Source organism: Erinaceus europaeus, chromosome 2 (genome assembly GCF_950295315.1).
Source record: "Erinaceus europaeus chromosome 2, mEriEur2.1, whole genome shotgun sequence".
NCBI classification, from domain to species: domain Eukaryota; kingdom Metazoa; phylum Chordata; class Mammalia; order Eulipotyphla; family Erinaceidae; genus Erinaceus; species Erinaceus europaeus.
Window position 1 is genome coordinate 16,160,010 of NC_080163.1, and position 13,257 is coordinate 16,173,266.

Below are 13,257 nucleotides of genomic sequence, written 5' to 3' on the forward strand. Positions count from 1 at the left end.
TTTTTGCCTCCAGTCCCTGGGGCTTGGTGCCGGCACTTTGAATCCACCATTCCTGGTGAATTCTTCTTCTTCTTCTTCTTCTTCTTCTTCTTCTTCTTCTTCTTCTTCTTCTTCTTCTTCTTCTTCTTCTTCTTCTTCTTCTTCTCCTTCTCCTTCTTCTTCTCCTTCTTCTCCTCCTCCTCTTCCTCCTCCTCCTCCTCCTCCTCCTCCTTCTTTTTTCCATAGTGCTATGTGCATTTAACAGTGTACTACTACCTGGCCCCCAGCATCTCACTTCTTACTGATAAAGAATATTACATTGTAATACTATACCACCTTTGATGTATCAGTTGATAAATATTTGAATTCTTAATGATTTCTGACTGTTAGAAGTAATGATCCTGCTTGGGGACGGGGCGGTGACACACCTGGTTGAGTGTGTTTTCACATGCAAGGACCTAGGTTCAAGTCCCCGGACCCCTCCTGCGGGGGGCGAGGGAGAAGCTTCAGGAGAGGTGAAGCAGTGCTGCACCAATTTCTCTTTCTCTCTCCTTTCTGTCTCTCCTAACTTTTCAGTTTCTCTCTGTCTTATTAAATTAAAGGGGGGATATAACCGCTGGGAACTCAGGGTACAGATAATGCTGGCACTGAGCCCCAGCAAGAATGCTGGTGGGTATAAAAGAGAAGAAAGAAAGAGAGAAAGGAAGGGAGGGAGGGAGAAAGGAAGAAAGAAAGGGAGAAGAGAGGGAAGGGAAGGGAACAGAAGGGAGGAAGGAAGAGGGAAGGGCAGGGAAGAGGAGGGGAGGGAAGACATAATGTTGTTCCAAGCAGTCATGTACACACTTTGGGGTAGAGGCACATTTTCACTTCTCTGGAGTGCATGCCTTGGAATGTGAACCTGCTGGATTTTAAGGTAACTGACATCAGGATTTTGAGGAGCTGCTAAACTGGTTTCCAAAGCATCTATTTGTACCACCCCATCACCGGTGCAGGAATTTTCCTTTGAAAAGGAAAATTCTCTTTGAAGTTGTGCTCACCTGTCTGTTTTACTTTGAGCATTTTTTTTGTAGTGACTAAGACAGGGAAGAAGAGAGAGAGAGAGAGAGAGAGAGACTCCACAGCACTAAGAGTGGAGGCTGGGCTTGAACCTGGGTTGTGTATGTGGTGAAATAGTACACATCCAAATGAGTTATTTCACTGGTCCCTCTGGGCAGTGTAATGGGTGTGGGATGGTCTATCTCATGGTACTTGGGATTTACGCTTTCCCAGTGATTGATAATATACACTTGTTTTCATGTATTTCTTGTTCATTTGTTGAAGCCAGAGTTGAGCAGTGCTCTGATTAAAAACAAACAAACCAAACATAAAAAGAAACAAAACATACTCCCAGCCTGCCTCTCTCCTTCCCTAGTGGGGTGGAATTCTGGTCAGAGCTCCAGGACACATTGATGGGGTTGCCTGTCTAGGGAAGTCTGGCTGGCATCATGCTAGTATCTGGAACATGTTCAGCGGGGAAGCAATTACAGGAGCCAGACCTTCCACCTTCTGCATCCCACAGTGACCTTGGGTCCATACTCCCAGAGGGTGAAAGAATAGGAAAGCTATCAGGGGAGGGAATGGGATACGGAGGTCTGGTAGTGGGAATTGTGTAGAGTTGTACCTCTCTTATCCTATGGTTTTGTCAGTGTTTCCTTTTTATATCTAAAATAAAATAAACATTATAAAAAGCAACCACTGCAAAAATACAAAACCCAATGACTAAGAGCAGAAAGCAGTACCTAGTACAAAGTGGGACTCCCATCCTCCAGCACTGAGCAAAAGTCCTTCATCCACTTTCTTCTTATTTTTTTCAAGTATTTTTGCTTCTTAACTTTAAGGAAAAGATTCAGAAGTAAATGGAGAGAGACCAGAACACTGCTCAGCTCTAGCTTGTGGTGGTGCTAGGTATTGAACTTGAGACCTCAGAGCCTCAAGCATCAAAGTCTTTTGCAGAACCATTATGCTGTCTCCCCCTTGCCCTCTTTGTCCACTTTTGGTTCCATCCCCCAGAGGAGCCAGAACCCTGGGAAGTAATGATTCACATGAAGAGCCTCTGTTCACACACCTCTGCTGCTTCCCAATAGGTCTCTTATGGCAAGCTTTTAATGACCCGGAAGCACAATGAGTGAGGATGTTTTGAATACCGCACCAAAGAAGTGCATAATGGAAGCCCATTCCATCTAGCATGGGGCATTGACACTCCTAAGAGGATAATGCATAGTCACTCAGTGGTGCACTTGTGAACCCCCCCACTCCCCATCCTCCATCCCTCATCCCCCATGCAGGGTTCTTAGCCTCAGCCGTAAAGAGGGAGAGCAGTCACTGAGGACCACAGCACTCTCATCAAGCCTGGGAGGAGATGTCCACAAGGAAGCTGGTCCCAGGCAGAGAGGGGTCCCAGTAGGTCCCCGCTGTCACTGCCGGTTGTTGACTGTCAATGGAGTATGAGCCTTATGAAGGGTAGGAACCCAAGGGGTTTTGTCATTTATTTAATAGAGACAGAAAGAAATTGAGAAGAGAGAAATAGATACCTGCAACACTGCTTCACTGCTCATGAAGCCTCACACATGGGGACTGGGGGGTGGGGTTTGAAGCTGGGTCCTTGAGCAGTGTAACATGTGCACTCAGTTCTTCTTCTCTAAGGAAGGACAATGAGAAGAGTGTTAACTAGTCTGGCCAGCCAGACTCCCAACCAAGAAGAGTCTCCTAGCTACTCACTAACTGTGGCCTTGCTAGTCCAGACTCTCACTTCCGGGTCATTATCTCTACCTTTTAGCACAGAGATACCAGTAACCTTTTCCACCTCCATACGTGCTCGTATGTGAAGCAGCTACTACAGCCCAGGAGAAGCAGCCTTGAAAAAGTGTGTGCTGTTGGCTAAGGGCCTGCTTTGTGCCTTTCTAGACTTGGCCATGGCTTTTGCCTGGTCCCACCTCCATGCTTCATCTTCTCAAGAGAAGGGTTTTGGCTCAGGGGATTAATGTGGAAATTCAAGCAGCCAGAGGTTGCTGGGCGAGGAAGGTTTCCAGTTTGCCTCAGCCGATCAGGTGTTTGGAGTTTAGACTGACTTTCTGGTAGAGACAGAGAGAAAGGGGCTTGGATAACAGAGAGTAAGGAGAGAGACCTGTCTGAAAGGCACACAGTTGAAACACAGCCTTTTTCAGAAAGGAGAGAGAGAGAGAGAAGGCAGGCCCCAGAAGAACTGTGCATTAGAGAAAGGCTAGAGAGGCCAAGAGGCAAGAATCCTGGGGTTTGGTGAGAGCAGAAAGGAAAGGCCACAGGGAAAAAAAATTAAAAAACGAGTAAGGTGACTCCCACAGCTTAAGAGAGCAGGAGAGTGGGATCTTTCCATCTATTTGTAGACTTTGGGGTGCTGGGCAGCCTTAAAAGGAAAAAATAAAATGGAGGGGGCAGGTGCACTCAGTAAAGTACATACAGTACTAAGCACAAGGACCTGCACAAGGATCCGGGTTCGTGTCTCTGGCACCCCACCTACAGGGAGGACACTTCATACATGGCAAAGCAGGCCTGCAAGTGTCTATCTTTCTCTCTTGCAATCTCCCCCATCTCTCTCAGTTTCTCTCTGTCCTGTCTAATAAAATGGGAAAAACAGCCACCAGGAGCGTTGTATTTGTAGGGCTGGCACTGAGCCACAGCATTAACGCTGGAGGCCAAAAAGAGAAAGGAGGAAAGAGAGAAATGGAGAAAGAGAGAAAGGAAGGAAGGAAGGAAGGAAGGAAGGAAGGAAGGAAGGGAGGGAGGGAGGGAGGAAGGAAGGAAGGAAGGAAGGAAGGAAGGAAGGAAGGAAGGAAGGAAGGAAACAGTAGAACGTTCATCTTCTTCTTCTAGCGTTCATCTTCAGTGTCTCACATCTCAGGCTGGCCTCGGCTACCCTTCCCAGACAGCTCGACACAGGCATCCGATGATCCAGAGAAAAACATGGTCGAGTTTCTGTTTTCTCTGCCACAAGCATGGATGAACTCTGCCTGTCCTGCCAGCCTATCTGGGATGCCTGTCTCTAGCTCCCTAGGACTGTGGTTTCAGGAGTCCACTGACTAGTGAAGAAATCATGTGTCTCAGCTGGTGATGGGACAACCGGAAGTACACACACATTACCAGATGCAAAGACCCAAGTTCAAGCCCCTATCTGCAGGAGGGAGGCTCTCATACTCTGTGTGTCACTTTCTATCAAAAGAAGGAAGAAAAAAAAGTGGCTGCTGTTAGTGATGGAGTTGTGCAAGCACTAAGCCCCGGGGGTAACCCTGGTATGGGAAAACAAACAACCTAGAAGTATAAAGAGTGCTCAGCACATTGTTATTCTAATGTTTTCTCCCCCCAATAAGTGTATTTATTTATTGAATAGACACTGAGAAGAATCGAGCATGAAGGAGGAAGAGAGAGGACAGAGACAGAGAGACATGTGCAGTTTCATGTCTTGTGAAGTTTTTCCCCTGCAAAAAAAAGTGGAGACTTTGCATACTGTAATGTGCGCACTTAACCAGGTGCACCACCACCTAGCCCCACTTTTATTCTTTCCAAATAGAGTTTTATTTCTCATAAAGTGAGGGCAATTTGTGACTTAGGAGTAACTGTCTCAGTGGATTTTTGATGGCTACATATCCAAAAAAAAAAAAAAAAAAGGACTTTTTCTGTGTAAAGGACACAATTCTGTTATTATCCTGATTCTTTTTTTTTAATTTTTAAAAAATATTTATTTTATTTATTTATTCCCTTTTGTTGCCCTTGTTGTTTTATTGTTGTTGTTGTTGGATAGGACAGAGAGAAATGGAGAGAGGAGGGGAAGACAGAGAGGAGGAGAGAAAGATAGACACCTGTGGACCTGCTTCACCACCTGTGAAGCGACTCCCCTGCAGGTGGGGAGCCAGGGTTCGAACCGGGATCCTTATGCCGGTCCTTGTGCTTTGCGCCACCTGCGCTTAACCCGCTGCGCCACAGCCCAACTCCCCATTATCCTGATTCTTATTTGCAGTTTCTGCTAAGCAAACCCACGACAAATAATAATAGTAATCATAATAAGTTCATTGTTCATGAATCACCAAATAACCTGCCTGGTGGGCAGAGGAGCAGTCTAATCTCAGCAAAGCACTGCGGACAGGTCAGAGGTCAGAGCTCCCAGGCCATGTGCCCAGCAGATGCCAGCACAGCCTGCCCTGCTGTGTTTGCTGTATCTGTCTCTGGAGAGAGATCAGAAGCACCCACATTCAAAGGGGTTCTGCTTCTAAAGAGTACCACTGAGAGAGGGCAGAGATAAACAAATCCAAAGAAGGATATGATGCCAGTGAGAACGAGCTAGTCCAGTGCAAACAGCCAGAAGCTTTCCTCCCCCCCCAAACCCTATGGGCAGGAAAAACTGCTCTGCTAAGACAGTGACTGTGTGTGTGTGTGTGTGTGTGTGTGTGTGTGTGTGTGTGTGTGTGAAAATGATACTGGCAGTGAAACTATTGATTAGATTTGAGATACATTTTGTGGATGAGTATGACCTCTGGTGTTAAACTAAAGAAATGTCAGCATGTATATGTTCTATGTGCAGGTACATATATGTATAAGTATGTATGTGTAGATATATTTTAACTTCTCATTGGAGGATGCTAGTCTGGTTTTACATTCTTTCAGCCCTTTTCCCTTTCATTCCCTCTCTTCTGCCCTCTTGCAGATATAAATGAGTGTCTCCTCCATACAAAGCAATATCCACACCGACAAATATTATCTTTGTGCCAATTGCAGAAATTCACCTGTTACCTATATCTCCACAATCCTTTGTATGGGAACAAAGTTAAGATTACACACACATATTTTTTTTTAAGGTTTATTTCATGAGGGAGACCAGAGCACTCTTTTACCCTATGAGGTTCTTGAGGATGAAGCCTGGGTGGGGTCTTTTTTCTTAAAATTTTTTATTTATAAAAAGGAAACACTGACAAAACCATAGGATAAAAGGGGTACAGCTTCACACAATTCCCACCACCACACCTCCAAATACCAACCCCTCCACTGACAGCTTTCCTATTCTTTAACCCTCTGGGAGTATGGACCCAAGATCCTTGTGGGATGCAGAAGGTTGAAGGTCTGGCTACTGCAATCGCTTCCCCACTGAACATGGGTGTCAACAGGTCAATCCATACTCCCAGCCTGTCTCTCTTGCCTGGGTGGGGTCTTACCATTCTAGCCCTGTCTACAACCAGAGTCAAGTCCCAAAATATATATATATTTTAATTTATTTGCCTTCAGAGATTCCTGCCTGCATGGTTCTGCTGTTCTCACAGATTCTTTTCTTGCCTTTTCTTTCTCTCTTTCAGATAGAGGGAGAGACAGGGAGAGATAGGACAGCACCAGTACCCCCTGGCATGTGCAAGATTATATTCTGCCCACTTGTGACAGGGGGTCACAAGGACGCCCAAACTAATAAGAGAGTTCTTGTCTTCCTGCACCACAGATAGGGCCCTGCGGATAGTAAAGCCCAGTACCATGATTGGCAATCAGAGGCAGCTGGAAGGAGCCAGAGGAGATAAGTCAGGCGTAGTCACCTTCATTGGAGTGCATGGACCAGAGGTACCGAGACAGGAATGCAGCACATAGCCAGACACTGACTCACTTCGCTGGCACTGAATCCCCTCCTCTTTCCTGCACAGACACTCACATACATGATGTGCTCTGGGGTCATTGCTCAGCAGTGAAAATGCTTCCTTCCAAAGGGTTTGAGGGTCAGAGAAATAGCTCCCTTGGTTGGTGCAATGCTTTGCCAAGAGTGTGACCCAGGTTCAAGCCCAGCTTCTTCCTTGCCTCAAACCCTACCTCATAGTCTCTAGTTGGTCTGCATGTACCTTTCCTTTGTTGCTTGGAGCAGGGACTTCTGGGAATGTAGTCTTCCCTTCTCCCAGCAGTGACTTTTCAGTTCTGTACTCTTTAACTAGTTGTGCATTTAATCTCAAAGGCCCTTGGAGTAAGGGTTCAGGCAACGAAGACCTCTGACTCACTGAGCTGCCTTCCCCACAGTCCCCCAGTCCTTTGTAAACAGTGTCCACCATGGCTGTCGATCCCACTGGACGCACCAATCTCTGCAGTGGTATGACACCAAGCCCTACAAAAAGGGAGAAACACATAGGGAAGACATAGTACTTTGTCCTGTTGTTTTGTCTAGGGAACCTTGAGCTGGAATTTGCTATCTGAGAAAGCCAGTTTGACACAGGGAGAGGATGTAGCCACTTCTGCTCTTAGGATGTTTCAGTAATTCTACAACCTTTTACCTAATTTAATGCTGTGATGACTATCGGTGTTTAGGGGTGGTGGTGGTGGTGAAGAGCCTATGTACTCATTCATCTAAAATTATGACAGGCTATTTAATGAAAATATTATATACATTTTTGCCTTCAGTGTTATTGCTGGAGTTCAGTGCCTGCATCACAAATCCACTGCTCCTGGTGACCTTTTTTTTTTTTTTTTTTTTTCCATTTTCTTCTTCTTCTAGCATTTGCCCTTCTTCCGTAGCCAGTCAACAGCGTCAGGTTGAAAGCTGTCAGGAGCTGCTTGTTGCTGGCTTTGAAAGTGACTGGGATCCATGTGGATTCAGTCGGCTAGGAAGGATCGTCAGTTTCCCCAATGAATGGGGACTCACGGGATGCACCACGAGAAGGTCGATCCAATGCATCCCCTTTTTCATTTTTATAAGATAGGACATAGAAAAATTGACAGGGGGGAGAGAAAGACACTTGCAGACCTGCTCCACTGCTTGTGAAGTGACCCCCCCCCCACAGGTGGGGAGCCCAGGGCTCGAACTGGGCTCTTGTGCTTCCTACTATGTACACTTAACCCGGTGTGCCACCACCTGGCCCCCTTAATGAAAATATTCATTTACTATGACAACACTTTTTTTTTTGAAGTTTTTCAACTTGTAAACATGACTCACATTTCCACACCATCAATTATGCACAACAGTTAGAAGGCTATAGAGACTGTCCCGGAGTACAAGTAAATGTGGATACAGTTGTGCTTGAGTGACATTTGGGTCTGATCTAAAAGGTGAATCACTTTTAATTTGGAAGCTCTCCTGGTTAAGGTTACTCATCGGGATGATTTCAGTGATCATGCTCACTGCCATTTCTTTATTTTATTTTTTATTTTATTTATAAAAAAGAAACACTGACAAAAAACATAGGATAAGAGGGGTACAACTCTACACGATTCTCACCACCAGAACTCTGCATCCCATCTCCTCCCATGATAGCTTTCCTATTCTTTATCTTTCTGGGTGTATGCACCCAGGGTCATTATGGGGTGCAGAAGGTAGAAGGTCTGACTTCTGGAATTGCTTCCCTGCTGAACATGTACATTGGCAGGTCCATCCTTACTCCCAGTCTGCCTCTCTCTTTTCCCTAGTGGGGCGGGGTTCTGAGGAATCAGAGCTCCAGGACACCGTAGTGGGGTTGTCTGTCCAGGAAAGTCTGGTTGGCATCATGCTAGCATCTGGAACCTGGTGGCTGAAAAGAGAGTTAATATATAGAGCCAAACAAGTTGTTGACTAATCATGAACCTAATGGAACTAGTATAGCCACAGGCCCTTTGGAATAGAACTAAAATACGCCTACTAGCTATCTACAAAACTGAGACCCCCCTAACTCTTCATCTGCTGCCATTTCTGTACAATCTATGCAGCCACCCAAAATACAAAAAGCTTCATTCTGAGCCCTAAACCAGTTGTTCTGAAACTGCCAGGAAAAACTCACCAGACTATAAAGATAAAAACAACGGTGTCTCAAGTTTGATATTTAACAGAATCGCTAGTTCGGACAGTGTTCACCATTTAACTAGAGGTGGATGGAACTCAAAGCAGCCCTCTCCCTTTTTCTCTTCTGGATCTGCTTACTTGCAGGGACAAGGCATTTACACTGTTTTACCAGGTCCAAAGGCTATCCTAAAATGAATTATTCACTCCACGGCATTGAAAACACGCAGACACACACGCTTAGGAGCAGATACCTGGTCAGCAACTTTAGGGCAGCTGCCGAGTAGAATGACAAGAAATTGGATCCAGCTAAGAATTCTAATTACCTAATGAGGGTGTCCACTTGCACTCCAATTCCTTGCACTACTTTATTGTGACAATCTAGGTTATAAAAATGAGGCTTGAAAAAATTAGTGTTTCAAGTAAGGGTGGGGGATACCCATCTGGTTATAGTACCCTCCCTTTTCTTTCCGGGGTGACAGGCATTTCAATTCATAAAGAAATAACAATGCAGACTTTTAAGATGGAGCATGGCTCGGTAACAAAAAGCCAAAAACCCTGCAAAGGGTCCCCTATCGCTTTGTGTCGGCCATTCAGACGATGATGTAAAATGCAACGATAACTGGTTTAGCAAAATCTCCTGGCCAGGGTCCCGGCTAACGGGGGTCGTCAACGGATTTCTCCTAATTAATCACGCCACCCACCCCCTGCCCAGGCTCTGACTCCCGGCGTGAATCAGCCTCTGCAGCCAGGAGGATGCTCGGGCCCTGCTCGCCTTGGTGAACGCCTTTGCTTTGTCTGTTCTGCAGGTGGGGACGAGGCCGAACAGCGGAAGAGGAGCCGGCCGCCCCCAGCCTCCGTGGCCAGTCGCCTCCTACGGGTGGGAGCAGCCGGCAGACTTGCCCGCGCCGCCGGCAGGCGAGCCTGCGCGCCTGAACCTGCGATCGGGCGGCCGGGGGCGCCAGCCCCTAGTGCTCCGCGCAGGCCTGGGCCGTGAGCGGGCGTTGCCCGGGAAAGCCCTCCGCCCCCGCCAGGGGGACCCGGGAAGCCCGCGCGGGCTCCTCCTGAGGACTGCGGGGATCCCCTCCTCCGGCCCCGCCCCCAGCCTCCCCCAGCCCCCGCGCCTGGGCGCTTAACCCTACGCGCGCCGGGCCGCTGTGCGCGCTCGCTTGCTCGCTCGTTCCGGGCTGCAGCCACCTCGCCGAGGCGATCCTGGGGCTCAAGCCCCGCATTCTCCCCGCGCCCCACGTTCTCTCTCAGCGGCTGCGCCTGCAGTGACCGCGAGCCCGGCGGGCAGCCCAGAGGCCAAGGGGGTCAAGGGTCCCACGAGGGAGGCGGCCGTGCCGCGCTGTGTCCCCGCGGCCCCGGGAGCTGCTGCAGCGCTCGGCACGGAGGCTCCGGACAGCGCGCTCCGCGCAAAAGCCAGGGAGGCAGCAGCCGGGACTAGTGGAGGCAAGGCACCCCGCTTGGCTCGGCTCGGGGTTCTCTGTCTCCGCCACTGCCGCAGCACTGCCAGGGGAGTCCCCACCCGGGGCGCGCGCTCCTCGGCAGGCGGGGACCCCCTTTCCCCCCGGGCCCGCGGAACCCCCTGCCCGGCTGGCGCTCACACCCAGGCTAGCTCCCCCAGCCGCGCGCGCCCCGCCGGCCCCGGCCCGCTCCCCGCAGGTGATGTCATGCCCATTGTTTTGGTGCGTCCAGCCAATGGGACTCGCCGCTTGGATTCTACCGGAGCCGGCATGGGCCCTTCCTCGAACCAGCAGCAGGAGTCCCCGCTCCCGACCATAACGCATTGCGCAGGGTGCACCACCGCCTGGTCCCCCTGCAGCTTTAACAGCCCCGACATGGAAACCCCATTGCAGTTCCAGCGCGGCTTCTTCCCCGAGCAGCCGCCGCCGCCGCCGCGCGCCTCGCACCTGCATTGCCAGCAGCAGCAGCAGCAGAGCCAGGACAAGCCGTGCCCGCCCTTCGCGCCCCTCCCGCACCCCCACCACCCGCACCCGCACCTCGCGCACCAGCAGCAGCCTGGCAGTGGCGGCAGCAGTCCATGCCTCCCGTGCAACAGCTGCTCCTCCTCCGGCGCCCCGGGGGCGGGGGCGGGGGCGGGGGCGGGGGATAACCTGTGTCTGCTGCTCCGCACCTCCTCGCCCGGTGGCGCCTTCCGGACCCGCGCCTCATCTCCACTGTCGGGCTCTTCGTGCTGCTGCTGCTGCTCGTCGCGCCGGGGCAGCCAGCTCAATGTGAGCGAGCTGACGCCGTCCAGCCATGCCAGTGCGCTCCGGCAGCAGTTCACGCAGCCGCCCGCCGCCTCCCACTACCACCAGTGCCACAGCCTGCAGCCCGCCGCCAGCCCCACGGGCAGCCTGGGCAGCCTGGGCAGCCTGGGCTCGGGGCCGCCGCCGCCGCACCCTCCCCACCACCACCACCACCACCCGCACCCGGCGCACCACCAGCACCCCCAGCCCCCGGCGCGCCGCGAGAGCAACCCCTTCACCGAAATAGCCATGAGCAGCTGCAGGTACAACGGCGGCGTCATGCGCCCGCTCAGCAACTTGAGCGCGTCCCGCCGGAACCTGCACGAGCTGGACTCGGAGGCGCAGCCCCTGCAGCCCCCCGCCGTCGGGGTCGCGGCCGGGGGCACTCCCCCGGTGGCCGTCGCCGCCGCTTCCTCCTTGGCCCCTGAGATCGTGGTGTCCAAGCCGGAGCACAACAACTCCAACAACCTGGCGCTCTACGGGCCCGGGGCGGGCGGCGGAGGAGGCTCGGGGGGCGGCGGCGGCAGCGGGCACGGCAGCAGCAGCGGCACCAAGTCCAGCAAGAAGAAGAACCAGAACATCGGCTACAAGCTGGGCCACCGGCGCGCCCTGTTTGAGAAGCGCAAGCGGCTCAGCGACTACGCGCTCATCTTCGGCATGTTCGGGATCGTGGTCATGGTCATCGAGACCGAGCTGTCGTGGGGAGCTTATGACAAGGTACACCCGGGGCCCCCCGGGTGGGAATGGGGAAGTTAGTGGTAGTGGTGGTGGCAGGGGGTGCTTCAGGGTGGGGACCCTCTGCAGGCCGCGCACTGTCCAGTCCCAGGGCCCCCGGGAGCCGCGCGCACATGCGCACCTTTGGGTGCAGGGGCCAGCCGGTCCGCGCGCGACGCGGTCGAAGTTCTGCGGGTGGAGCGGATGCTCCCGCCGGGCGCGGGGAGCCGGGGCCCCTGGAGTCCTGAAGGTCTCAGAGCTCGCTGTCCTCCCCCCACCGCCTCCTGGGGCCGGGGACCTGGGACTCAGGAGGCCGGATTCAACCCCAAGTGCTGAAACTCTCAGCAAGGAACTTCCTCCTCTCGCCTTGCCCAGAGCCTGGAGCTGAGCTGGAGGGAGAGGGTGCAGAACAGGCTGCCTGCACTTCCCTCAGCTCTGCCCGGCTTTCCTGGCTTTCTCCCCTCCTGGCTCTGCCCTTACAGCAGCCCAGGAGGTCTGGCCCACTGCAAACCCAAGACAGACCCCCCCCCCCCCCACACACACACACACACATCAGGCCAACCCGCTTTTCCTGGGAGTTCCTGTCCACTTGCTGGGGACTGAGTGACCCTTTCTGATCTGAAAAAAAAAAAAAAAGTGCTGCTTTCCTAACAGTGCTTCTGTCTGTGACCTGTCTTGCAGGCGTCGCTGTATTCCTTAGCTCTGAAATGCCTTATCAGTCTCTCTACGATCATCCTGCTCGGTCTGATCATCGTGTATCACGCCAGGGAAATACAGGTAATTTAGGTCCTGTTGTTTATGAATGGCCCACAGCCTGGAGGCCTCCCTCCAGCCTGCCCTCCTGGAGCTGGAGTAACACAGGCAGCTGATGCTTCCCCAAACCATGGTGTCCTTGCTTGAGGTTAAGAAGATACAGGCTGGACCCAACTGGGAGCACCTGACCTGCTCCCCAAGTTCAAAGCAAACAGTGTAGCATGTTAGGGGTGTATTTTCTCAACCCCAAAGGTCTCTCCCGTCTCTTCTTAAAGTAGGAAACACATTTCCCTGTCAGCAATTTATTCTTCAGGCTAAGGAGGCGCTGGTTCTCAATGACTAGGATGGATGTGTTTTCTTGTGTGCTCTGTGGGGGACATCACTAAGATTCTCTATCTCTCTCTCTCTCTCTGTCACCTTCTGTAATGGAGTAGAGGGATCGGGTTCCTGAGATTCCTAGCAAATGTGTACAAAGAAGATACATGGAAAGTTCTAGTCCTTTCCATAGCCCTTACTATTAAAAAAAATAAAATTAAGTAAAAGAGTCTGCTGCAAGTTTCGAATACAGTCTGTTTGCCTGGTGGTAGGGTAAATCCTTAATGAGGATGGTGACATTGGTTTTTAAAATATCACTGGAAAACCATGGATGCTAGCTGCTCTTGTAAGCTGTCTCTTTAGAAGAGTGTTTATTTGGTTCTCTGCAGCCAGGAACTGTGTTGTTAGATTTGGCTGTTAGTCACAATTTCAAAGTCCTGGGGGATAGAACTCAACGGTCACCTT

At 51.2% G+C, this 13,257-nt stretch overlaps 1 protein-coding gene and 1 long non-coding RNA gene across 2 annotated transcripts in view; both read left to right on the top strand.

Moving 5' to 3' along the window:
* The window catches only part of LOC132533950 (uncharacterized), a 114,943-nt gene extending 104,861 nt beyond the window's left edge, over window positions 1-10,082 (top strand). The window contains exon 4 of the long non-coding RNA XR_009545707.1: window positions 9,568-10,082. This is a non-coding gene — a long non-coding RNA (uncharacterized LOC132533950). The remainder of the gene's footprint in view (window positions 1-9,567) is intronic.
* A 112-nt stretch (window positions 10,083-10,194) lies between these two features.
* KCNN2 (potassium calcium-activated channel subfamily N member 2) overlaps window positions 10,195-13,257 on the top strand; it is a 191,658-nt gene continuing 188,595 nt past the window's right edge. The window contains exons 1-2 of the mRNA XM_060177160.1: window positions 10,195-11,727; window positions 12,406-12,501. Coding sequence (XP_060033143.1) covers window positions 10,432-11,727; window positions 12,406-12,501 — 1,392 coding nt within the window. The 5' untranslated portion in view covers window positions 10,195-10,431. The remainder of the gene's footprint in view (window positions 11,728-12,405; window positions 12,502-13,257) is intronic.